This window comes from Candida albicans, chromosome R (genome assembly GCF_000182965.3).
Source record: "Candida albicans SC5314 chromosome R, complete sequence".
Classification (NCBI taxonomy): domain Eukaryota; kingdom Fungi; phylum Ascomycota; class Pichiomycetes; order Serinales; family Debaryomycetaceae; genus Candida; species Candida albicans.
The window spans coordinates 787,514-812,972 of record NC_032096.1 but is presented as its reverse complement, the minus strand read 5'-3'; the positions used below and the strand labels follow the sequence as shown (position 1 = coordinate 812,972).

Here is a 25,459-nt window from a genome sequence, read left to right as displayed (position 1 = left end):
TTAATTAAGAAGTGTTTATTTATTACCTGTACATATACTAAATATTAAATTAAATTAGTCTTCTGAATCTTTCAAAAATTCGTCAATTATATCAAACAAGGCATCGACCCCCCATCCTACTCTTTTCGATTGTTTCTTTCCAGAAACGACTTCACTTGTTTTGACTTTTTCTTGTACAAAATATTGTAAACCTCTCAACATAGTAGTTTGGTCTTTAGCTTTCAAAACACGCTCAACTAATAATCTATCATCATATTTCTGCTCATACATTCCTTTAGCTTTGTTTTGTAAACCACCACCAACGGAGTTCTTCCGTGATTTTTTACCAACTTGATCAAAAAAGCTGACTAACAACACTTCTAAGAATAGCACCGTATCACTTGAAGCTGTTAAGAAATTTACAGTACGAAGATTGTGCAAGGGTATGGAACCTTCAGCCAAAAGAAAACCATAAAACCTTCCCAAGTTTAATATTCTTTTCATCTTATTTTCTTCATCAAATGTATCAAATCCAATGAAATTATCTTCCTCCTCTTCGTCATCAGCACTGCCACCATCCAATTCTTTGATCAAATCCCACAACATAAATTGGAAAGTTTTTCTGAATGAATGTGAATCACATAATTTGTTACCCAAAACCCCATAATAAGGGTTCCAAGAAGGTTCCATAGTAGCACAATGAATTAACACTTTAGGTATTTCTCTTTCTTGATTTCTTTTCAATGCTAGTTTATCTAACTTTGTGACAGCATCAATATAATCATTGGCTGACATAATGGAGACAAATATTGCACGACGAATATCAGTGTTCATTCTTTGTGATTTGGCCAATTCCATCCAGTTTGGTTCAGCATTATCCAAAATATCACTCATAGCCACAACATCAACATCTTTTGGTTTGTCTGTCTCGTGACCTTTCCAAGCTGACCCAACTAACCACCATTTACCCCTAGTGGCAACGTTTTGAATATCCTCTAATGAAACTTGAATTGGATCGCCTGATTTATTTTCATTGATTCCACCCAAAAACTTTTTCAATTTAATAGACAACTGATGGTTTGCTTCATTTACTATTTTCAATTTATTATTTTTCAACGACGAAATTGTTTCAATTAAAAATTGGGTTCTTGTGTTAACAGCGTCCTTTGGTAATGTCGAGGCTTTCCCATTTATTAACAATACAATCTCCTTCAATGCTGAGGGATCATCAGAACGCATTTGATTCCCCGAATTACGAATCAACCTTAACAATAAATCAGCATTATTTTCGTCAAGATTATTGATCAATTCTTTGATTAAATCATATAACAATTTAGACGACACTAATTGAAATAAATATACTGAAGACAACAATGAAATTATATTTGATGCTTCTTTTGTTTTTGAAGATTCGGTTTTAGAAGTTTCAAATTTCTCCACGATAGTTTGAATAAAATGTGCACCGAATTCAACTCCTTGCAACCTATAAAGTGCCACAACAACAGTTGCATGAAGATAAACAAACGTATCTAAAAGTCTTCCCTGTTGCACAATACTATCAAGAATAATATTCGTAATTTCCTCATTCAATGTCTGTCTGGGATGTGACAAGTATAACGCATTTATTTCACTGACAATGGAACTAATATTAGCTTCGGACAACTTATTGAGGGGACCTTTAATAGATTTCCTTAATTTGAGCGTTTCCTCTGAGACACTTTCGCCAGCTTCTAAAGCCATTTTTTTCCGCAATGCTGGTGGAATATATCTTTGTGGAGCTAGCCCCAGTTCCTCGGAGGATTTTGTTTCTTCCAGTCCAGGTGCTACATATGGGTTTTCTTTCATTTTTTCCGAATCGTCCACATCATCACTGAAATACTCGTCATCTTCTTCATCCTCTTCAGAAATATGTTCATCGGCCGTATCACTTATGTTTTCCATTTCGGACTCGAAATCTAAATCTAAGCCGTCCAAAAGCCCGCCAATAATATCATTATCGTCAGTTTTAGAAAGTTTGGCCTTTTTCCCATTTTTGAGACCCAATTTTTTCGCATAATATTCAATGTCTTCATCATCTTTGCGGAATTGCTCTTGCAAATGAGGATCAATTGGATACACTTCTTTTTCCTGCTTTTTCTTGGTTTTCTCAGATTTCCCATTCTTTTTGGCCTCTTTGATAGCTTTCAATTTTGCCAATGGGTCTTCCTCCTCTGATAAGTGAAAATCTGATTCATCAAAATTTTCCTCTTCAAAACCTTCAAAATCTTCTCCCTCTTCGTTTTGATCATCAACATTTTCATCACTATCCAAATCAGATACATCATCGTCATTTTCTTGCTCTAAATCATCCTCCTTCACGATTCTTATTTCGGAAGTTTTAGTTGGTTTGTTCTTTTTACTTTTCAATAAACGCAAGGCTTCCAAGGGGTCATTCTCTTCTTCTAGCTCTTCGAAATCCGATATATCATCATCTTCTTGTTCCAAGTCATCTTCTTTTACTATTCTTATATCAGAAGATGCCTTGTTTACTCCTTTTTTCTTCTCCTTCAAAGCACGCAAAGCTTCCATTGGGTCTATATCAATATTTTCATCTTCATCAAAATCTTCTTTATTCTCGCTGCCAAGGTCATCTTCACTATAACCTAAATCAGATACTTCATCTTCCAATAATTCATCTTCCTTTACAATTTTGAAGTCTTCTTTTGCCTTTGAAGTCTTTTTGCTGTTTTTATTTTCTTTCAACTTTCGTAATGCCATCAACGGGTTATCCTCTTCTGCTTTTTTGGACTTACTTTTGTTCTTTTTGGCTGCCAATAACGCAAGTGGATCCGCTGTCTTCTCATTTTGTTTCTTAGGTTGAACCTTTTGAGGATGAGTATCTTTCTTTATTCTCTTTTGTTTCTTCAATTCCCTTTCTTGTTTTCTTTTGTCTTTTCGACTTATAGGTTTTGATTTCCGTTTCGTTCCTCGGATATTTTCAAATTTGGTAAATCTATCTTCACTTTCATCATCGTCATAATCACCCTTGTTTTCTTTATTTTTGATTTGTTGTAATAATTGACTCGGTAATCCTACTGAGTTCAAAATTTCTTCATTGTTAAATCTGGCCATTACTAGTTGATCGAAATGGGCTTTACCAGAAGTTTTTGATATTAGAGAATTGTAATATCAAGAAGATCATCTCTTCTACATACATTAAAACAAAAAGAAGAGAAGAAAAAGATGTTTCTTTTCGCGAACCTGCATATTGGCACTTCATTTCTTCATTCATATATTTTTTTTTGTTGTTTGCCATTTGTTGGTGGGAACAGAAATCACAAGAGAAAACCCAATCTTAACCTTTTTCCCATAATACCCACATTGATACGACAATCAACTTTCACTACATAAATATTACTGACTCTATCGATAACTGATAAATAACCATAATATTCACAAATTATATAATGATTAATAAATTGAAAATAGATTTTGGAAAATTCAAGATTGATTTGAAACTTTTGGGAGATTTATTTGTATTAGCTGGGGCAGGATTATCAGTTTATTATATTTTGAACACAATACTAAATGATTATTTAGACAACACAGTCAAAAATAAAGAAAACGAGAAGAAGGGAAGTGGAATATTAAAGAAAATTCAAGCTGCCAATCCTCATTTAAAGAACTTGTCATTTAATCAATATGAAAAGGCATTATTGAATTCATTAGTGACACCAGAAGAAATAGCAGTTACATTTGATGATATTGGTGGGTTATCAGATATCATTGATGAATTAAGAGAAGCTGTAATTTTGCCCTTAACTGAACCCGAATTGTTTGCTGCTCACCTGAGTTTAATTCAATCTCCAAAGGGGGTATTATTCTACGGTCCACCCGGATGTGGGAAGACAATGTTGGCCAAGGCAATCGCCAAAGAAAGTGGTGCCTTCTTCTTGCTGATCAGAATGTCAAGTATTATGGATAAATGGTATGGAGAATCAAACAAAATAACTGATGCAATTTTCTCATTGGCTAATAAATTGCAACCTTGTATCATATTTATTGATGAAATAGATTCGTTTTTGAGAGACAGGTCTTCGAATGACCATGAAGTTAGTGCCATGCTTAAAGCAGAATTTATGACGTTATGGGATGGTTTAAAATCAAATGGTCAAATAATGGTCTTGGGTGCTACTAATAGAAAAAATGACATTGATGAAGCATTTTTGAGAAGAATGCCAAAAACTTTTGCCATTGGTAAACCAAATGCGTCGCAAAGAACCGCAATCTTGAATAAAATTTTGAAGGATGCAAAATTAGATGAAAACGATTTCGATTTGGAGTATATTGTTGCCAACACAAGAGGTTTTAGCGGTTCTGATTTGAGAGAGTTGTGTCGTGAAGCGGCCATTTTGCCTGTGAGGGAATACATTAAAGAAAACTATAACTACAAGAGTGGGAAGTTGAGTCGAGATGAAAATGATGACTTACCTGTTCGACCATTAAGGACACTGGACTTTACAAAAAACTCGGGAACTGTGAATGGTGACATTTTGCCAAGTGTTGCTCTAGATTAAAAAAACAAAACATCATTAGTTGTTATTTAATTTATACTCTTGTAATTAGATTATTTATATTTATAATTGATGTAAGCCGTCATTGATCCACTATTGTAGTGTTTAAAACGTAAAAGATTAGTATCAGCAAGCCCTAATTGTTTTGTAGTCGTGTAAATATTACAAGCAACATACTACGAACAGATCTAACGTCAAGAGAAAAATATCAAAATGTTAAGAAAAAATTTTTCACTCACATATATGTATTTCCTTTTAACATTTTTAATAATCCTATCTATCAAATCTCAAAGAGAATCATGTGTATACATTTGTGAATATATATACATATTAGAAGTATCATCTACAACCATGTAATATTCTTTTGTTTATTTCCAAAGTTCAGAAAAGTATTGTTTTCTGTGTGTCCTGGCTTCTTCGAAGATCCTTATACCGTTTGAAGATGGTATAATGATTCAAAGCGAAGCCTAAATTGAAATTCACGACTAATTTAGCTTCTTCTTCTCAAATGTATTATTAGGAAAATTCAATACGCTATGGAAGTTGAAACTGGTAATATTCTTATCGGTAGACAATTAGTTTGGGACATTCCTCTTATTAGTGTTAGTGAACTGACACTGGGTATAAGTAATAGTGGAAATAATTGTAAGATATGTAGAGCTATTAATACCTCTTGCACGACATGTAGACGTCTGTTCTATTAATTTTTATGGTATCGTGATGTACAGAGTATGGCTACACTAATAAAACGAAACAAAAATCTATAATTAATCTATAGTGCTATACAACAATAACAAAAAAAAATAACAAAAAAAAAAATTTATGGAAGTGATTATATCTATTGATCACATAAACATCATCAATCCGAAAACTACCAATGTCAAGTATTTAATATTTTCAATCAGTTCTTTATTGGATCCGTTTTCATATGAAATGGTAACTGCCGAAGAAGAAGAATCAGTTGGTGTGATGTCAGAAATTTCAATGGGGATGTCTGATGGAATTGACAAACTGGAACCATTTTGAACACCAGTAGTGGCAGTAGTATAATCAGTGGTGTGTACACTGTTAGTGGCATCGTTAGCAACTGATGGTTTAGCACCTGAAACACTTGTGAGGGTAGTAGCACTTTCTGTGGAAGTTGCCATTGTGATGGCTTGTGTGTTGGAAACATCGTCACCCACGATACTACTGATATTATTACCAACGATGGAACTATTTTTCTCGGAATCTCCCACAGTAATAGTGGCACAGGAAACGCTTGAGACATAGGTAACAACACTTTCAGAACACTTGGATTTGTTGCAACTGGTGATGGTGGCAGTGACAATCAGATGAGATGATGGAAGGGAATTGCTGTTCACAAATTCAGTTGTGGTCATGGATAATGAGCCATCATGGTGTTCAGCAATAGACGTTGTGTCGGAGACTGGAGCAGAAGCAATCTCTTCATTATTCAATATTGAGCTGCTAGTATTGATTTCAGATTCTGAGGGAGCAACAACAACAGTAGCAGAAGACAAGTATGATGAGGTAGCAGCAGCCAATGATTCACCCACTGTCTCATATGAGCTGGCACTAACAGTTAATGTTTCACTAGACTCAATTGAAGTGTTGATTTTCCAAGGTGATGTGAATTCAGGTACAATAGCAGATGGTGCAGGAGGGAAAGTAGTCACGGTTGTTAATAAAGTGTCTGATTGACTAACCACACCAGATTCAGTAGCCACTGAGCTGTCTGAGTTTGTGGTGGTCCAAGTTGATGTAAACTCAGTTTCAATGACACTATATGGTGGAACAACTAATGAAGTGGCTGGCTGGAAGGTTGTCAAGGTGGTTAATGAAGTACCTGATTGGCTTATGATACCTGATTCAGTAACAACAGAACCATCAGAATTGGTAGTAGTCCAAGTGGAAGTGAACTCAGTTTGTATATCACTGGATTGAGTGGCAGATGAAATAAGTTCAGTATTTGATTCAACAGAAGTAACCAATGAGGGACCAGCAGAAGATGGGGTTTCAAATTGTGTGGTGAATGAGACTGAATAAGTACTGCTAGATGGTTGGGGGGCAGCAGAAGATGCACTGAAGATGAATGATTCACTTGGGACGACAAATGATGGCTCAGCAGAAGCGAGCGACTCACTAACAACGGACAAGGCAGAAACAGACGATTGAGGTACCATGGTTGAATGTGAAATCAGTGAAGGCGTGGAAACAATATAGTCACTGGCTGTTTCAAATGCAGACTCGCTGGAAAATACGGTATTGATATCAGCAGAAGATTCAAAGGATGAATGTTGCATAGAAGAGTGGTGACTTGAGACAGGTGTTTCAATGGATAAAGTTGGAGCAGAAGATGGTTCCCAATTAGACATAACACTTAACAACTCTTCAACTGATGATGTTTCGATAGGGATATCTGTGAGTGAGGCCAATTCTGTGGTATCAGGTTCAACTGTTGACATAATGGTGTCACTAGAGAAAACAGTTGCAGTGGATGGGGCAGTGGACAATGCTGGGAACATTGAGGTGGTGGTGAACCATGAGCCGCCTTTATCTGTCAGAACGTTAACAACACCACTTTCGGTGACGGTGTTGCCGGCAGTGTTGGTTTTTGTGATGGTAGTAGTGTATTGTGTTGGTGTTGTTCCTGGAGCCTCTGGTATTGGCTTGCAAGGAATCTGACAAGACTTTGGTAAGGTTCTTTCTGGAACACGCCCGTAATATGCAACAGACCCTAAAATGGTGGATGGGATACCAGAACCTGAATCAGTGACCACTTGGAATTTTGATGGATCGTACCCTGTACCGATGTTAAATTTTTGTTCAAGCAAAAGATTTCTCAAGGTCAAGATACCAGAAGTGGTGTCATAAGCGTATGCTGAATTCCAGAGATTTCCCATCAATGGAATAGTCAACCCAATTTTGTTACCTTCCCCAAAACCATAGACGTTGAATGTTTGTGTGGTAGATACGGCTTGGACAATCATGGAGGAACCTTTGTCGGTCAAGTAAAAGTTCTGTTTGGGGGAAACAGCTAACAAAACGTTGGAGATGTAAATGGTGGAGTCGCCGTTGGCAGTGAAACAACCCGAACCCTTAATTTGGGTTGTTTGTTCGTAGACCTGGTTATTCAAACAGACTTGACCGTTGTTGGTGATGGATCCCAAGGGCATACCAAGACTTACGGTGCCGGAGGTTCTTTGATTTTGGTAAAACAGCAATAACCTGGTGTTGGTCCACAGGGCAGAAGTGAGTGCAGTGGAGCTGGAGAACTCACCGGAAGCAGCAAAGTACATTTCCCCGTTGTTGGTGAAGGAGACGCCTCGCAAGTCATAGGAGGACGAGGTTCTGGAAATACGCGAGTCAAAGGAGACGACTCCGTTGTTGGTGATGGAGTGGAGCAATGCTGTTAAACTGACTTGAAGGGCCAAAAGATGAGAGGTCAGGGAGATATACAACCCCGCACCATCCCTGACGTCTAACTTACCAACGAAGCTGGTGTAAGCATTGTCGATAATAGACCAGGAAGCCCCAGGGTAAATGGTAATGTCGCTCAAGTTCAAGGTGACTGTGCCTCGATCGACCTTGTTTTCGGTGATCTCAATAGCAAAAACTACCTGGGTGAGCAAAGCAATGGAAACAAGAATATTCTGGAATAGTTGCATGTGGAAGATTGAAGATTGGTTTGTAGTGATGAAAAAGAATTGAAATTGTGAAAAAMSGGGAGAGGATATTGGATGAATTTATAGTTTTCTGAGGTGTATAGATTAGAATTTGTTTCTGTAATGAAGATATAGTAAACCAGTTGCAAAAATGGGTTTGGTTTTCTTTTTCTTGATGTTCTAGAAGAGTGTGTAAGGGGGATCTGCCCCGAAAAATTTCTTTTTTGACACTCCTGAAACAAGTCAATATAAAGAAGAAACGTTTATTCGGGAGAAGTCCCGTCCATCTAGTCACCTAAAGTGTAACCAGAAAAAGAAAATAGAAACAATCTTATTCAAGCTTCACCACTGGTAGTCACCGGATTTGCTTGCCGAAAAATAATAGAAAAAAAAAAGATCATAGGTTGCAAAAAAATAACTGGTTGTCAGATAGATTTGTCCTTTGAGTGTAGAAATGAAACCTATTAACGTAGCTCTTGGCTAGACAGATATTGCAACAGGAGAAGCCGATATTCCGTATTAGAAACCAACAAAGTTTTTGTGTAGTTACTAGCTAGGAATATTCAAATGAAAAAGAAATTCCACAAAATCGGGAACCATTTCTTTTTGGATGTGTCTAAGTGTTTGTCAGTAGTGCTTTGGGAGAGGCTCTGCACTAATGCATATAGTTCCCAAAGAAAATGTATAGGTGCAGTTAGACATGAGAAGGATCAAGTTTGCTAAATTCCAATTTAAAGTCGTTATTAACGAGACAGTGTAATGGTAAATAATTGGTGGTAGTCACGCGCGCGGTTGATGCTTAATCATTTTATGGGAATATATCACAAATCACATAAAATTATTACTATGAACATACTCCAATGCCCGCATGTGACCAATATCGATATTGTTGTTGTTCTGAATAGAAGTCTCGCGGTTTTTAATACAAGAGCATTTGATTTTGTGTGTGCGGATGGCCTAATTTTTTGATTGCTGTCCTAACTTTCTTTTCAACCACATAGCAACACATTACTATACCATCTATCAATGATCATTCGAACATTGAGACTGCAATTGCGATTGCCAAAACCAGTTTACATATCCCCGCCATGTCGGTACTACTCAACTGATCTTGAGAAATTGAAAAAGGAATCTGACACCACCGAGTCCGATAACTCGGCATCCGCCACAGGGGTTATTGATAAAACACACAACGAAGTGTTGTTGTATTACGACCACATATACCCATTTACAACATCCAGAAATGTTGTTAAACAGTATTTGTCTCGATTCAGTTTACCCTGGAGCACCGCCTACGACAATGAGAAATTGAAGCAGAAAGTATGGGACTTGTCTTCGCCATTGGCAACAACTGCCAAAATCACTGAGTTTGTCCCGCTAAGGAGAGATTCTGGGGCGTTTGTCAAATTCAAGTATCCGCCAGAAGTCCCTGCCACCCAATTCATTGAAGAAATACGAGAGAACGTTGAGAGAAATGAACAAGAAAGAGTAAACAGCAACATACTCACAAGACTCTACCACCAGATCTGGCGAAATGTGCCAAAGGTGTACTCCGTAAAAGGTACACCATGGATTGAAGACTTGCGCCGGTTCCCCAGTCCCAAACTCTCAGTCAAATTCGAAGGTGATCCGTTGACCGAAGAAGAATTGTATGTGTTGTTCCGTCGATACGGCTTGATTAATGAGATTGAACCTGGTGCCACTGAAGCGTTTATATATTTCCATAGCACGAGAGCGGCAATCAGTGCTAAACATTGTATCACAGGCATGGTGTTGAATGGGGGCAAGACCACGCTTCACATTCAATTTGTTGCCATTAAGAGATCGAATTTCTTGGTTCTGTTGATCTCGAACCACACTAAGATTGCCATCCCAGTGTTGATTGCGCTTTTGGCCACATTTGCTGTGTTGATTTTTGATCCTATTCGAGAATGGTTTATTGAGTACAAGATACTCCACAACAGGAAATCGTTTGACCAGTTTAAGGAGAGCAGATGGTTCAAGTATCTCTACATTCCATACAGAACCATCACTGGATGGGTGTATAGTAGTTACGACTACATTGACAGTCAAATCCAGGAGGTTACCGGGCTGAGTTGCTCTGAGGAGGATGACAGCAGCAACGGCTCAAACATTGTTGATGGGCAATCGGTTCGTGACCTCAAGAATGAAAGCAACATGTTTTGGATAGAAAGGTACGAAAAGTCAAAGCAACTCCAGTTATGGATTATGGAGAATGCTAACACATTTATCATTGTCAAGGGGCCCCAAGGGTCTGGTAAAGAGGAGTTTGTGTTAGAGCACAGTTTGGGGTCAGACGAACGGTTAAATAAGAAAGTTTTGGTGCTTGAGTGTGACCAGTTGGGCAAAGCACGGTCAGACAACAATTTGATAAACACGACTGCATCGCAGTTGGGGTATTTCCCAGTTTTCACATGGACAAACACGGTGTCACGTTTTGTTGATTTGGGAGTTCAGGGATTAACCGGACAGAAATCAGGTTTAAGCGAGAGCAAGGAGACGCAAATCAAGAACATGTTTCTGTTGGCGACCCAAGCCATTCGGAAAATCACAACCAATGAGTACAACAAATATGTCAAGAGTGTTGAGAGAAGAAACAAGAGATTGAAGGACGATGAGAAAATCGAAGTCCTCAAAGAAGAACAATTCTTGCAACAGCACCCCGAAGCTAAACCAATCATTGTGTTGAACAAGTACAGCCGTCGTGCAGATGTGCTGCTGAATGATTTTATTCCTCCATTAGTTGCAGATTGGGCGTCTGGGTTGGTGCAGAACAACACGGCACATGTGATATTTTTGACAGCAGACGTTGGGTCGCTCCAGCTCTTGAATGATGCCTTGCCCAACCAGGTGTTCAAGGACATTTCACTTTCCGATGCCTCCATGTCCAGCTCAAGACAGTATGTCTGTGATGTACTTAAGGTCAAAGATACTAGCACTTTGGACGAATGCCTTGAGCCTTTGGGAGGTAGAATGTTGGACTTGCAGTCGTTTATCAGACGTATCAAGTCAGGAGAAAGCCCACAACAGGCAATCAACGAGATGATTTCCCAGGCTGCTGAGTTGATAAACACATTTTTCTTGAACAGTCATCACAAATTTGGTGCTGGTGATAGCAACTGGGATCCATCGCAGGTGTGGCTCATTATGAAGTTGTTGTCTGAATGTGACACCATTAATTATAGTGAGTTGGTGAAACTGCCATTGTTCAAAGTATCGAAGGAAACGTTAGAGATTTTGACGACATTAGAAAAGTACGATTTGATATCTTTGAAGCGTGATAAGGGGGTGTTGGATAAGATATCTACGGGTAGACCATTGTTCAAGGCAGCGTTTGCCAATATCATTAGTGATTTGCGAATTTGGAAGTTGTATGAGACTGAGTATATTGGACGGTTGATATCGCTTGAGGCAGCCAAGATTCAGAAATTGGAAGAGGAATTGGAGAAGATCTACAAGATTGGTAAAGTAGATGGCAGAATCGATTATGTATCACAGAAAATTGAAGCGTCTAATAAAAAGATTTTGGATTTGGAAAAGCAAGCTGCTGATGTTGCAAGCTATACGGGTAAACCAGATGGCAAATCATTTTTAGGTATCAAGTTTTGAAAAAAGAAAACAACAGTGGATGTGATATATATATATAATCTTGTACATACAATTGACTAAATATACACTCACCTATTGTCAAAAGATTACTATTGATATGATTGTAAATTGAACAAAGAATATATTTGATGAAAGAGATAAAACAAGCCTATTTGCAATCAATATATCTAGTTGTAGATCACAACCAGATTTATTAACACTCTCATGACTTTAATCGACTAATGGCGTTCTCTTTGATTAATGTGCATATTATATTATTAGTCACTTTATCAATTGGTGAATATCAACTTTTATTAAGCTCAAAAAAGGTTTAAATAATTGATTTGAAAAATATTGATTTAATAATTTGTAGTAACTTTATGAAAATTGGAAGCAAAAAAAAGGTTTTACTCCGATAAATACACAAAAAATGGTTGAAAAATCTTGCACATCAATCTCAAGTTTGAGAAATCACAGAAATCATACTACATCAACACAAGAGAAACAAAACAGATTTAATTAAAAAAATCAAGCCAAGAAACTGTATGTATGTCGTAAATTTCCCCAATAGGGACAACCAAGTAAGTTGTTGTTACGGTAGTGTTGAACTCATTGAATAAATTTTGGTCTCTAGTAAGTTTGAAATGAAATCTAGTAGGAACCTGAATAAAAAAAGAGAGGTTAGTTAGTTATAGTGAGAATTAACTTTTTTCTTTTTTTTTCGAAATTAGCTACCACGTGGTACAGATAACAAATATAAAAATACAAAAAAAAACTAGACTAATTTGGACAAAATAACACTACTTGGTTAATCTAGGGGAAATAAAACACAATAGAAAAGGGTTCCTCATCAAATAAACTGATTCTAACAAATCAAAGTTTCCCACAATCAACAATAAGATCTGAATAAGCTGCTGTATTCAGTTTACTTTACAATATTGATATTATTGAACAAAGATCAAGAAAAAGTAGAAAGAAAAAAAGAAAGACAAAATCATCACATCATTAATAATTTGTTTGCAGTTAGTTGCATTTCTTATGTTTGTGTCATATTTTATATTGAAATTATTGTTCGCTGGTGATTGTGTTAAATTTTTGGTTTTTTGCATTTTGGTTAATTAATTAATACATTGATTGGTTCATAGTAGAAATTGTTAATAACTACTATGGTGAACACGTGTATTTGGATTCTTCTAATTGGTTCAATTTTTCTCTTCTTCTTTTATTTAAATAAATGTAAAAACTACCGGACCACCAAACAATTGACATGATTACTGTAATCCCGTACATTCGATCTGGTAGAAGGTACATTTGGATTGAAGATACCAAGCTCGTACCAAGGATAATAACTAGTTAAAAAAACAGATTACCATTACGTTGAGCTATTTTACTGCGTTTGAATATTGCTAGAAGAAAAGAAGTAATTTTTATTTTTATCTCTATTGACAATTAAATTATATTGTTTTGTCTAACTTTAACCCTTATGTGACAAAACCAAAATCGTGAAAATGCATAATAGCTCATATGAAAAGTTGACAGTATATAAACTAATTCATATGATCATCTTCTCATTATTTGAATTATTCGATTATGAACCCAATCTTGTCTTTTCTCTTTATAATTGAAACTTTATTTACTTTAAGACTGAAATTAACATTACCATAAGAATCTGAAGTTTAAAAAGCATAGTTTTTTTTATTTCTTCCATCTCAGATTCAATTTCAATTTTTGTCTTGTATCGAAAAGTAACAAGGAACATAAAATCATTTCATTCTTTTTACAATTGTTTTGTTATTCATTCATTTTTCAAATAGATAATTCATTTCATTTACTTGCACTTATTAGCTTTTTACAAGAAATTAAAAGAAAAAAATACAACAGTATTGATAAACTGCAACCTCATAACCAACAAGCAAGGAAACTAAGAAAAAAACCAAATTCCCAAAAAAGTATTCAAAATCTCAAAAAAGTCAAAAAAAAAAATAATAATTCATATTAATCGTCCAACTGAATTCAAGGTTTATTTATTTTAATTAAGTAAAGACTATTCCATTTTTCTTACATTTAATTACACTCCCCTCTCCTATATTCACTATTTTTTCAATTGGTCGTTGTTGTTGTTGTTGTTTTTTTGTCTTTTCCCCCTTTCTTGATACAAGCATACAAATAAAAGGTCATGTCATATAGTGAAAATCCTGGCTCCATCCCAAAATCAAAAAGTGCTGCTCCTTCTTCAAGTGAAACAAAGATGCTCTTTGGAACAAAATTAGATCATGAGATTTATCCACCTTGGAAAGATTTTTACATTTCTTATAACCATTTAAAGAAATTATTGAAAGAAGGAGTAATCCTTAAGAATAATTGGACCGATAAAGATGAACAGAATTTTGTTAGTGCTTTAGATGAAAACTTGGAAAAAGTCTTTGGTTTCCAACACAAGAAGTTTGATGAATTAAATGATGAATTGAACGATTTACAGCAACAAACTGAAAGAACTGATACATTTAATCTTGAGTCATTCCTGAAAAAATTGGACAAAATTTTGGACGAAGCACAGAATTTGGAACATTTCCAAAGATTGAACTATACTGGTTTTATTAAAATTGTCAAGAAACACGACAGAATACACCCAGAATATTCAGTTAAACCATTGTTAAATGTTAGATTGAAAAAGTTGCCATTCCACTCTGAAGATTACTCTCCGTTGTTGTACAAAGTCGGGACTTTATATCAATTTTTAAGAGATAATTATGAAGTAGACCAATCTTTATCAAAGTTGTCTTCTTTCAACGAAGGTGCCACCAATGGTGAGTTTCAATCATTCAAATTTTGGATCCATCCAGACAATTTGATGGAAGTCAAGACTACAATCTTGAGACACTTGCCAGTTTTAATCTATAACTCCACCAACAATGGTGATGACGATGACGATGACGACGATGATGATGATGAAGATGACAATAATAAACACATCACTGGTGGCCAAACTATCAATTGTTTATACTTGGATAATGATCATTTTGATCTTTATAACCATAAATTGACCAAATTAAACAACTCATCTACTGTCAGAATTAGATGGGTAGGAAAGTTGGCTGATAAGCCAAAGATTTCGATGGAAAGAAAACTGTTTGATGTAAATTCTAACTTTTTCGTTGACGACAAAATTGAATTAAGACAAAAGTATATTAATCAATATGTCATTCAGAAAGAAATTCCAAAAAAGTTAGTCAAATTGAATGATGCTAATTCTGTTAAAAAATTGTTAGATTTTATTAAAGAATATAATTTGCAGCCCATTTTAAGGACAACATACAATCGTACTGCATTCCAAATTCCTGGGGACGATAGAATTAGAATCATTATAGACTCGAACTTAACTTTCATAAGAGAAGATTCATTTGATTCACAATTGCCAATCAGAGACCCTCAACAATGGCATCGTTTGGATTTGGATAATTCCAAATCCCCGCAACAATTCTTGAGAAAAGGTGAGTTTGTTAAATTCCCATTTTCAACTATGGAAATCAAAATTAAAAAATCATCGGCCAAGAATTTTAAGAAATTACAATGGGTAAATGAGTTAATTAACTCATCTTATTTGGTTAAAGAGATTCCAAACTTTTCCAAGTTTATTCACGGGGTTGCTTCATTATTTTTGGAAGACGACAAATTGGACAATATTCCGATGTGGTTCAATGAATTGGAAGGTGATATTAATGACGATTTACCTAAATTACCTTCAAAGATTAATAATAACGGTATCACTGAATTAAGTAATGATGAAAATTTGTCCAAGTTCAAATCAATGATACTCAATAACAAGACATCTAATTTCCAACCAAGATCGGCTTCCTTTTCTGGCTCTTTATTATACACAAAAGACAATGAAAACGAGTCTGGTACTCAAAGAATTGAAACAATTGAGGAAGACGTTGGCCCGAGCGATAATAATGGTGCTAAGCCATTATCTTCAGCTAGAGTAACCACCGATGATCAATCATCAGACTTTGACGAGGATGAGGATGAAGATGAGGACGACGCTGGCAGAAGATCCAACCCATTAGTTAGAATAATGAACTTGCCAAACCAATTTTCTAAATTAGTCGACGTTGATTCCGAGGATGAGGAAATTGATTTGCCTGCAGGGGTAACCAAACCAGACCAATGGATCAAGAACATGGGTCCAATTAAAATTGAACCAAAAGTTTGGTTAGCCAATGAACGTACTTTCAACAGATGGTTGCACGTGACAACATTGTTATCGTCATTGACATTTATTATTTACTCGTCGACTAGTGGCTCCAATTTTGAAGGATTGAGCACATATCTTGCCTACTTTTATTTTGCATTAACTCTTTTCAGTGGTCTTTGGGCATATTATATATTTATGGAAAGAAGAAAGATTATTTTGGAGAGATCTGATAAGCATTTGGATAACTCATTTGGGCCTTTGATTATAGCTCTTGGCTTGACCATTGCTTTGATTTTCAATTTTATTTTTGGTTGGAAAAATTTAAATTTGGACCCAAATGATGAGTTTTATAATAACAACCCAACCCAAAAGAAAGTCCATGAATTTATGGTTAATATGGTTAATTAAAGTTTATTACATTTGAATATTTTGTTATATATATAATTACCCTCTCAAAAAAAGCTCTGTTTCTTATGTATTTTTTGTACTTTTTGTTCTGTTATAATTCTTAAGTATAAATTATTACTATTGTAATTGATTTAGAGAGTACTTTGAAAGTTGGCAACAATTTTTGGTGATAATTGTCAAAATCCTGTATACAAACTTTTCATTTGGCACACCGTGTTTTCTTACTTTTCAATTTTTTGTGAGTCTCATAATAGTTTAGAAAGAGGATCGAAAAAAAAAAATCAAATCTCAACAACAATCTTGCTGGAATAATCCTAATTGCAAATATCTACGATGTCATTAAATATATCTTTATACACTATATCTGCTGTTCTAATATTAGACAATGAAGGTAATAGACTATTTGCAAAATATTACAAGTCATCTTTAGGTGAAGATTCAGCTAATCCATCAAGTAAATTCCCTCATCAATTTGACACTCAACAACAACAACTTAATTTTGAAAAATCATTATTTTCCAAAACCTACAAGGTGAATCAAGACATATTATTATATGATAACCATTTAATTGCATACAAGCAAACTAACGATCTTTTATTGTATTTGGTTGCGCCATTAAATGAAAACGAAAGTTTGATTTATTCAACCATGAATAATTTATTTGAAGCATTGACTATATTATTGGATAATACTGTTGATAAACAAACCATTTTAGACAAATACGATATGGTCTGTTTAGCAATTGATGAGACTATAGATGACGGAATAATTATTGAGTATGATCCTGCAACTATCGTGAGCAGAGTTACTAATCCACCGTCTGCAGTTTACGAGAACGTGAACTTGAAGAATATTGATATTAGTGAAAAGGGGTTGTTCAACGCTTTATCGTTTGCTTCTAAGAAATTGGGTGAAAGATTACAACAAGGATTGTAGTACGAGGTTTTCAAGAATGCAAGCTCACGTGGAAGCTAATATATAAAGAAGTAGGTTGAGCCAATAAAAGAATGAAAATAAAAAAAGAAGTTAATAAATACACATATGAAAATATTCCAACATGTAGAGAATCGATTGACCTTTCAGCTAGTCAGAGTGTGCTAGGAAGTGGATCAGCCACCGAAACATTATTCTACTATTTTAACTGAATCCTCCCAAACCACTGCAACCTCAGAAGATATCAAACTTAGAAAGAGAAAGGTATAAATCCAAGTCTACTTTGTAGTTTGTTCATAGGTCTTTCCAAATGTACATTAGATTTACATTCTGCTGAAAGTGCACTCGAACAAATAAAAACACACACATCACCATTAGTTAACCAAATCCCTTTGTATCACACACTCTTGCGATGAGCTTTCGAGATGCGTTTCAAAAATACATAGACCACCCTGAACGACACGACATTGTTCTCTTCCACGACCAAAATGTGATTATAATCAAAGACATGTTCCCCAAGTCGACCAGACACTTGCTAGTCATTCCCCGAAACCGCCAGGTGACGAAAACCCATCCGTTAGATGCATTCTGCACTGATTATCCAGAATTCACAGGACACGAGCTCTACAATATGGTGCTGGGGTATGTTGAGAAGGCAAAGGATCTTATTATTGACGAGTTGTTCCGCTACTCCAACGTGAATGACAAGTCGCAGCTACTGGAGTTCAGAAACACGTTCATCAAAGCGGGGGTCCACAGCATTCCTTCCTTGAACAACCTACATGTCCATGTCATCACTCAAGACTTCCATTCTCCGAGAATGAGGAATAAGAAACATTACAATTCATTTACCACAAAGTTTTTTGTACCTTTTGAGGAGTTGAATCCTGAGTTGAACGAGAGCTACTGTCGTCGCACCTCCCAACCTTTCTCAGAAACAGAACTGTCACAGAACAGCAATAGCGACTGCAATTCCAACACACAATACATTGTCCACGAACGCTCTACGCAAGTAATGGAGAAGCTCATCAAAACAACCCCTTTCAAATGCACATCGTGCTCTAAAACATTTGGTAACCTGATGGTCAAACTAAAGGCTCATTTACATGAGGAGTACACGAAGAAATATGCAAGTTTCATCGTTCCCAACATTTTAATCCCTAATGGGGTTTGTGCACCATGCACTAAATAGAACAATGGAGGTGGTTTTTTTGGGGGGAGATCAGATTGGATGTTTTAGACAATTTAAAAAAGCCAAAAAAGTGAAAAAGAAGTCAAACGTTTGAGCTTTAGAATTATGAACCTTAGATTTAGTTGTTTCTAGATAGTAGACTTTCTTGAGTAAGGTAGAAGGGCGTTTCTATTGGCAAATGTCAGCCGTCCCAAGTACAAGTGGTTAGTATAGTGTAAGTGCCTTCTCTCGGAATAGTAGAATACAAACAAAAAGTTTTCGACAATGCGTTCTCCACACTCACCCCACTCTTTAGTCTACTAATGTTCTTGGAGAATGTTTTTTTTGGGCAAAAGTGGCGTCTGATTGATAGCCCAAAATAATTTCCTCCAATGAGAACTATCACCTTATCCGCTAAATTGGACGAACGTAGGAAAAAAGAGAAAACACAAACGTATAAATTGCTCAGTTGCGGGTTTTGTGTTGTGTGGGGGATGGAGGGAAGACACAATAAAAATCTGAGCCTTGCTGGAACAACAATTTTCCGTAGCAAAACCTGAAAAGAAAAATAATAAAAGAAAGATTTATTGCAATAAAACGATAGTTTGTAACCAAGCTGTCAACCTGTCACCCAGATATTCGTCATTATAGAAAAAGAAGTCTTCTCCTGTCAAAGTGATGAGGCAACCTGGTTTAGTTTGGCTAGAAAATTGCTACTCCACTCGCCTTAGTGGCTAATTTATCTATATTGTGCTTCTAGGTTGTCCTCCAATTTACAACACCAGCCAATTTTAGTCTCTTGTGCAGATACCATGTGTAAACAAAGAGAAAAATTTTTCTGTAGTTATTCCGAAGTGCCATGTAGACTATAATTGTCTAGACATCCTGTATTGCCCCATTTCCCGCTTTTTGCTCAAAGTAGCTCAAATGGAGAAACACAATCAGAACGCTATCAACACTGTGAGTTTCTGCAGATTGCTATAAATACCCATGATTTCCCTTCACGTTGGTTTTTTCTTTTTCACCACTTTTTGGAGTACTTTTTTGTTCAATCTTCAGATCTACAATAAACTATCTACCAATGCTGTCTGTTTCACTGGAAAATAATTCCGGTTTGTTTGGAACTGATGTATATGATGAGACCAAGGAAAACAAGCCCAAATATGAACACGAGGAAGGGTTGGAGTTTGGTTCAGACTTTGACTTTGACGGCGAGTTTGAAAAGTATGCCGCCATGGGTGCTGCTGAGAAGCAGTCGGGCGCTTGGATGACCAATTTCAAAAACTTAGAGTTCCCCCTTGGAGTATCCCCGTCGGTGTTGGTCCAGACGTTGGGTATATTTGCTGCATTCTGTGGTATTCTTTCTGGTGTCGACCAGTCGTTGATCTCGGGTGCCTCCATTGGTATGGACAAGTCCTTGCATTTTAACAGTCACGAAAACTCATTGGTATCGTCGCTCATGCCGTTGGGCGCAGTAGCTGGTTCTATTCTCCTCACGCCGTTGCAGAGGTTCGGGCGTAAGAAGGCGCTCATGGCCTCCTGTATCTTGTACACGTATGTATAATATGGCATGCATCATCACCAATGCATAACTGAACGACGTCATGATTGGAATTTTTTTTGTTTGTTTGTTTACTAACTTGTTATGATATAGTATTGGTGCAATTTTGTGTGCAGCCGCCCCCATTCCAAAAGAATTGGCTGATGGCACCTTCAACAACCATAGGTCCAGAGACGTCATGTATGCGGGAAGATTTATTTTGGGGATTGGTGTGGGTATCGAAGGTGGTGGTGTTGGTGTGTACATTAGTGAGTCTGTGCCCAGTAACAAGCGTGGGAGTCTTGTTTCGCTCTATCAACTCAGTATTGCTCTTGGAGAGGTTTTGGGGTACGCCATTGCTGCTATCTTCTACGAGGTGCACGGAGGGTGGCGTTTCATGGTGGGTTCGTCGTTGGTGTTTTCTACGATTGTGTTGATTGGTCTTTTCTTCTTGCCAGAGTCTCCGCGTTACTTGGTGTTCAAGGGGAAGTTTGGCGAAGCATTCAATGTGTTTGCTCGGTTGAGGGACTTGGGGGACAGACACAGCAAGATCGAGTTTGTGCAGATGGTCCAGGCTGCTGAGGCAGAAAGAGAGTTGCGTCTCACGCAGAACAAGAGCAAGGTGTGGTTTGAGTTGGTCACCATCCCCAGAAACCGCCGTGCCTTGGTGTATGGTATTGTGATGATCACCTTGGGTCAGTTGACGGGTATCAACGCTGTTATGTACTACTTGTCGACGTTGATGGGCAGAATCGGGTTCTCCACAAAGAACTCCGTGTTTATGTCCTTAGTTGGTGGCGGGTCGTTGCTTATTGGTACCATTCCAGCAATCTTGTACATGGACAAGTTTGGTCGTCGTGTGTGGGGGTACAACCTTGTTGGGTTCTTCGTTGGGTTGGTGTTGGTTGGTGTTGGATACTCGATTGACATTGAAACAAACTTGGCTGCTGCCGAAGGTGTCTATCTCACTGGTCTTATTTTGTACATGGGCTTTTTCGGGTCGTACGCCTGTTTGACATGGGTTGTGCCCGCCGAGTCGTTTTCGTTGGGGACCAGATCTCAAGGTATGACTATCTGTTCGGCATTGTTGTACTTGTGGGCGTTCACTGTCACATACAACTTCAACAGAATGAAGGTGGCCATGACATACACAGGGTTGACTATTGGGTTCTACGGTGGTATTGCGTTCCTCGGTTTCTTCTACCAGGTGTTGTTTATGCCAGAGACCAAGGGGAAGACTTTGGAAGAGATTGACGAGATATTCGAGAAGCCATCCAGACAGCTCATCAAGGAGAATCTTTCGGGGTTAAAGAGATTCTGGGGCCGTTGAAGGAGAGAGTGTTGATTTGATTACACGGATTGGGGCTGCTTTTTCTTTTTTATTTTCTCCCCCGGTTCTTTTGTATATGTCCGTATTCAGTTATATGTGTATTTGTATTATGTATGTTAATTAATTAGAAAGTGTATTTGGAATGATTGTAAGCACTGGTAAGGGTTCGAAATGAATTTTAAACGTTGACTACTTAAGTATGAATAGGTAATGTGTTGTTGCAAATTTGTCTACAAGTTAATAATTCGATAGATGCACTTCTTTTAAAACTTATGGGATCAATTAGTGGTGAACTTTAAACTATTGCAATCACAAATGTTACGGAACTAAAGTCATTCTTTTTCACTAGCACTTTGATTCCTTGATAAGTGTGTAGATTATCTGCAAATTATGGTTTTGTGCTCTCATCGAAAGTAGAGAAAAAAAAAGTTAAACCTGAAAAATAGAAACAATACAGCTTTCGATGACCTACAACACAAGCTTCTAATGCTGGTAAAAAGAATTTTAGGAGGACTATATTTGTCATCAATTGATCCTATTTTCAAGGAGATAGATTTGAAATCCGAATATGGCATTACTCATATATTATCTGTTGTTCCTGGAACCATGAAGGAATCCTATTTTTCTGATTATGAATGGAAACAGATTGAAATAACGGATGAAGAAACTACAAATGTGATTCAGTATTTTCCAGAGAGCTATGCTTTTATTGAATCTGCCCTTTTCCAAAATTCCAACGATAAAAAGCATCAAAGTTGTGTACTAGTGCACTGTTCCCAAGGTGTCTCTAGATCAGCAACATTTATAATAGCCTATTTGATGCAAAAATATCATTTGAGCATAGACCAGGCTTTGCACGCTGTAAAAAGAAAGTGTCCTGGTGCTGAACCAAATCCTGGGTTCATGAATCAGTTGAAACTATACAACGAAATGGGGTTTAAGATAGATGAAAGTAACCAGAAGTACAATGAAATATTGAAGAGCAACTCTTTGAAAACTGATCCAACAGGACGAAGCTTAAGAGACATGATAATGGAAAAAAGTGGCTCACCTAAGGAAGTAAAAGAAGAGCTGCTATACGAACTTCGTTGTAAAAGATGTCGTCAAATACTAGCTAGTAGTGTGCATATCGAAAATCATGATATCCCTGAGTCAGACTCCCGTCAATCAAGTTTTATCAAGACAGCTCCTAATTCGAGAAGAATAATATCTGTTGAACGGGCTAGTCTGGTTTGCTCTCATTATTTTTTCAAAGAGCCAGTGAAATGGATGAAACAAGAATTAGATAAAGCTGAAATGGAAGGGAAGTTCCAGTGCCCTAAATGCTCCTCTAAGGTTGGGGGCTACAGTTGGAGAGGCTCTAGATGTTCGTGTGGAAAGTGGATGGTTCCAGCTATTCATTTACAGGAAGCAAAAGTAGATTATATAAAGAGAGAAAGCACTCTTCGTAATTAGTTCTGTTAGTCTACGATCATATCTTGTTCTGAATATTCGTTTTCGTTTTGTTCATCAATTGGCAACAAAGAACCACTCGTTGTAGTAGGATTAGTAGTTACAGTACGACCTGTATTGGTATTAGAATTGAAAGTTGTGCTTGTACCACTGTTGCTACTGTTTATCAATATTCCCGTATTTGGCTCTGAATCTAAACTATGATCTTCTTGATATTCAACTTCTGCTGCCATAAACCCTTCATCATCCATAGTGACACCAGCTTGTCTACGCATACGTTGCACATCCAGTTCGTCTAAAGAATCCCTTTCATCGTCTGTACCGGCGTATATTTCATCAGCATTAAATACCTGCGCATCTAAGTCAATTTCTGGTTGTTGTATCTGTTGTTGTATTGATACGGTGCTAGCGTTAGCGCCTACTATAGCATCGCTGGAATTCTCTATGGCTGCTGCTGCGGGGTCCATTGTTTGTTCATCCAGGCTGTAATACACTTTTTCCAATTCAATTTCTTCCATAGTTTGTACAATTCCAATCGGTCTAATAGTGGTATAACCAGTATTTCTTATTTTAGCTAATTGTGCGCGTTTCAGTTGAGTCAAAGGAGTATTAGTAAATAAGGGAGAGCTATTGGTTGTTGTGTTTATAGTATATTCTAATTGGTACAAACTGGCACCTGGGAAGTCTGAAGAATATGCCGATAGTGGAGGGGCGTACAAGTTTTTTATGTGTTCTTGTTCACCTTTATTAGACATCTTAGAATCACGTGTCTTGTGGTTCCATAGGCTGAAAAGGTCGCTGGGAAAGGGGTTTGAGGAGTACATTTGTTAGTTGGTTGTCCATAAAATGAAGGCTTATATAGTAAAATAAACTCTGAATCAATATTTACAAAGAAAAAAAAAAAGCAACAGTAGGATTTGTGTAAAAGGCTGAACTATATTTTTTTGTTGTGCAAGCAAATGAAGAAATAATAGCAAACTCTAAAAATGACTGTTACGGTTATATGGCCAAATTGTTTATAAGGTAGACTCATTCATTAGATATGTAACTCTTCCTGGTTGAATTGAAACAAAAAATACTAACAATGAAATTCACAGTTTATTCGTCTGACTATATAATTTCCTACACTTCTATATCACCTTCATCATCAGTCAAAACAAACTCATCCAAAACCTTCTGTTTCTCTTGGTTATCGTTGCGATACTCGTACTTTAATTCCAGGCTGCCCTGTAATGGCCAGATAAATCCAGTATCTCCTTTAACTCCACCAAGAGTTACAGTACATCCAAAGCAAATATCTATTGGGCTATCACTGTTATTTTTGTCTTCGTTGTCTGGAGACAAACTGGCTCTGAACATTTCATAATACTCTTTTTCTTCATCAGTAGTTATAGCAGCAGGATCAGTAACAGTAATTCTTTTCAACCAATTGCTTGGATTTTGATGTATATCAGCACCGCAAATTTGACATTGGCATAACACATTACTTGGGCTTCCCAATTTTTCACCTGTTTTCGCTACTGTGGATGCCGTTGATGCATATCCAGTTGCGTCTAGTTGCTTGAAATAATTCGTTGTCAAATCTCTAATAGTCAAGTTTTTGTTTATTTTGGATTTCTGGACAGTCGACAGTATGACATATTTGTTTAACTCAGCCAACTTTACATACGCTGATATTTCTGCTTGCAAAATTTCTCTCAATGGGAACATCACTTTTATTTCTTTATCGTCAATAGTTTCAGTATGGTCAGCAATCGATTTGTGAATAATAGACCCACGACCCTTAACTGTCAAAGCAATGATCTCGTTGGCTAGACGAGTCATACAATGCCCATATACAACTGTTTGGCAGTCTTCCTTTGCAGCCACTCTCAAAATCAAGTCATTATACACAATTGTCAACAAGTCCTCTGCAGAAGACTTGTTTGGACAAAGTCTCAATATTTCAGTTAAAGTCACTCTTGTTGGATCAATAGATTTCAGCATAGCTCTAAAATCTGGAGTTAATAAAATTCTGTGTAAACTTTCCTCATCAACATAAGAATCCAAAGATAATACATTCAAGCTTATTTTCACCGGTTGGTACTTTGCTAAGAGCTCTGGAAAGACTTTCTGGATCCTGTTGTTCAAGCTGTCTAATTCGTATTCATCTAAGTTAACAACCACTAATTCAAATCCTTGTTTGCCCTTATGTAGTTCATTTTGTTCTTGTAACAAAGAGCCAAAAATATCTAATAGCACTAAAGATGACTCGCCACCTGATAAAGCTAGAAGTATTCTTTGAGTCCCGTATTGCTCAACTGCTCTTCCAAATTTGACTTTATACCTCTCATCGTGCATTTGCTTTCTAAGTTTACCTCGAATAAAACGTATATAGCAATTTGAGCAAAGCTTTTCAACTCTTGCATGAACTACAGCATTTTCAGTTTTGCATTTCTGACAAATTTCGGTTTCAGTTAAGTATACTATGGCTTCTGGCATTATCTGATGAGTAGATGATGTAGATGAATAAGTTTCTTTTTTATTTTTTTTTTTTCTTCATACTTTTTGTATCGTCCCATCGCTAAAATTAGGGAATACGTTTTTGAGAGTAAATAAATACTTCTAATTAATACATAACG

At 36.7% G+C, this 25,459-nt stretch overlaps 11 protein-coding genes across 11 annotated transcripts; 7 read left to right on the top strand and 4 right to left on the bottom strand. All coding sequences in view use genetic code 12, as the record gives it.

Annotated features, from left to right (window-relative positions):
- Positions 1-54: 54 nt before the first annotated feature.
- SGD1 (Sgd1p) lies at positions 55-3,090 on the bottom strand (the record flags this gene model as incomplete). Its single annotated transcript, XM_710046.2, has 1 exon — positions 55-3,090. One exon carries the CDS (start codon positions 3,088-3,090, stop codon positions 55-57), a length of 3,036 nt encoding a protein of 1,011 aa, XP_715139.2.
- Positions 3,091-3,425: 335 nt separating this feature from the next.
- CAALFM_CR03640CA (uncharacterized protein) lies at positions 3,426-4,535 on the top strand (the record flags this gene model as incomplete). The annotated part of the gene is made up of 1 exon (XM_710045.2): positions 3,426-4,535. One exon carries the CDS (start codon positions 3,426-3,428, stop codon positions 4,533-4,535), a length of 1,110 nt encoding a protein of 369 aa, XP_715138.1.
- An 842-nt stretch (positions 4,536-5,377) lies between these two features.
- On the bottom strand, positions 5,378-8,203 carry IFF3 (Iff3p; the record flags this gene model as incomplete). The annotated part of the gene is made up of 1 exon (XM_710044.2): positions 5,378-8,203. The coding sequence occupies one exon, from the start codon at positions 8,201-8,203 to the stop codon at positions 5,378-5,380; it is 2,826 nt and encodes a 941-aa protein (XP_715137.2).
- A 1,023-nt stretch (positions 8,204-9,226) lies between these two features.
- Positions 9,227-11,830, top strand: CAALFM_CR03620CA (uncharacterized protein; the record flags this gene model as incomplete). The annotated part of the gene is made up of 1 exon (XM_710062.2): positions 9,227-11,830. The coding sequence occupies one exon, from the start codon at positions 9,227-9,229 to the stop codon at positions 11,828-11,830; it is 2,604 nt and encodes an 867-aa protein (XP_715155.2).
- Positions 11,831-14,057: 2,227 nt separating this feature from the next.
- Positions 14,058-16,412, top strand: VTC3 (vacuolar transporter chaperone; the record flags this gene model as incomplete). Its single annotated transcript, XM_710064.2, has 1 exon — positions 14,058-16,412. The coding sequence occupies one exon, from the start codon at positions 14,058-14,060 to the stop codon at positions 16,410-16,412; it is 2,355 nt and encodes a 784-aa protein (XP_715157.2).
- A 333-nt stretch (positions 16,413-16,745) lies between these two features.
- Positions 16,746-17,348, top strand: CAALFM_CR03600CA (coatomer subunit zeta; the record flags this gene model as incomplete). Its single annotated transcript, XM_710065.1, has 1 exon — positions 16,746-17,348. One exon carries the CDS (start codon positions 16,746-16,748, stop codon positions 17,346-17,348), a length of 603 nt encoding a protein of 200 aa, XP_715158.1.
- Positions 17,349-17,757: 409 nt separating this feature from the next.
- On the top strand, positions 17,758-18,537 carry CAALFM_CR03590CA (DNA 5'-adenosine monophosphate hydrolase; the record flags this gene model as incomplete). The annotated part of the gene is made up of 1 exon (XM_710066.2): positions 17,758-18,537. One exon carries the CDS (start codon positions 17,758-17,760, stop codon positions 18,535-18,537), a length of 780 nt encoding a protein of 259 aa, XP_715159.2.
- Positions 18,538-20,255: 1,718 nt separating this feature from the next.
- CAALFM_CR03580CA (uncharacterized protein) lies at positions 20,256-21,386 on the top strand (the record flags this gene model as incomplete). Its single annotated transcript, XM_710069.1, has 1 exon — positions 20,256-21,386. One exon carries the CDS (start codon positions 20,256-20,258, stop codon positions 21,384-21,386), a length of 1,131 nt encoding a protein of 376 aa, XP_715162.1.
- Positions 21,387-21,872: 486 nt separating this feature from the next.
- YVH1 (tyrosine protein phosphatase) lies at positions 21,873-22,841 on the top strand (the record flags this gene model as incomplete). Its single annotated transcript, XM_710084.2, has 1 exon — positions 21,873-22,841. The coding sequence occupies one exon, from the start codon at positions 21,873-21,875 to the stop codon at positions 22,839-22,841; it is 969 nt and encodes a 322-aa protein (XP_715177.2).
- Positions 22,842-22,846: 5 nt separating this feature from the next.
- CAALFM_CR03560WA (uncharacterized protein) lies at positions 22,847-23,662 on the bottom strand (the record flags this gene model as incomplete). Its single annotated transcript, XM_710083.2, has 1 exon — positions 22,847-23,662. The coding sequence occupies one exon, from the start codon at positions 23,660-23,662 to the stop codon at positions 22,847-22,849; it is 816 nt and encodes a 271-aa protein (XP_715176.1).
- A 298-nt stretch (positions 23,663-23,960) lies between these two features.
- NCS2 (Ncs2p) lies at positions 23,961-25,319 on the bottom strand (the record flags this gene model as incomplete). The annotated part of the gene is made up of 1 exon (XM_710082.2): positions 23,961-25,319. One exon carries the CDS (start codon positions 25,317-25,319, stop codon positions 23,961-23,963), a length of 1,359 nt encoding a protein of 452 aa, XP_715175.2.
- Between the last annotated feature and the right edge of the window lie 140 nt (positions 25,320-25,459).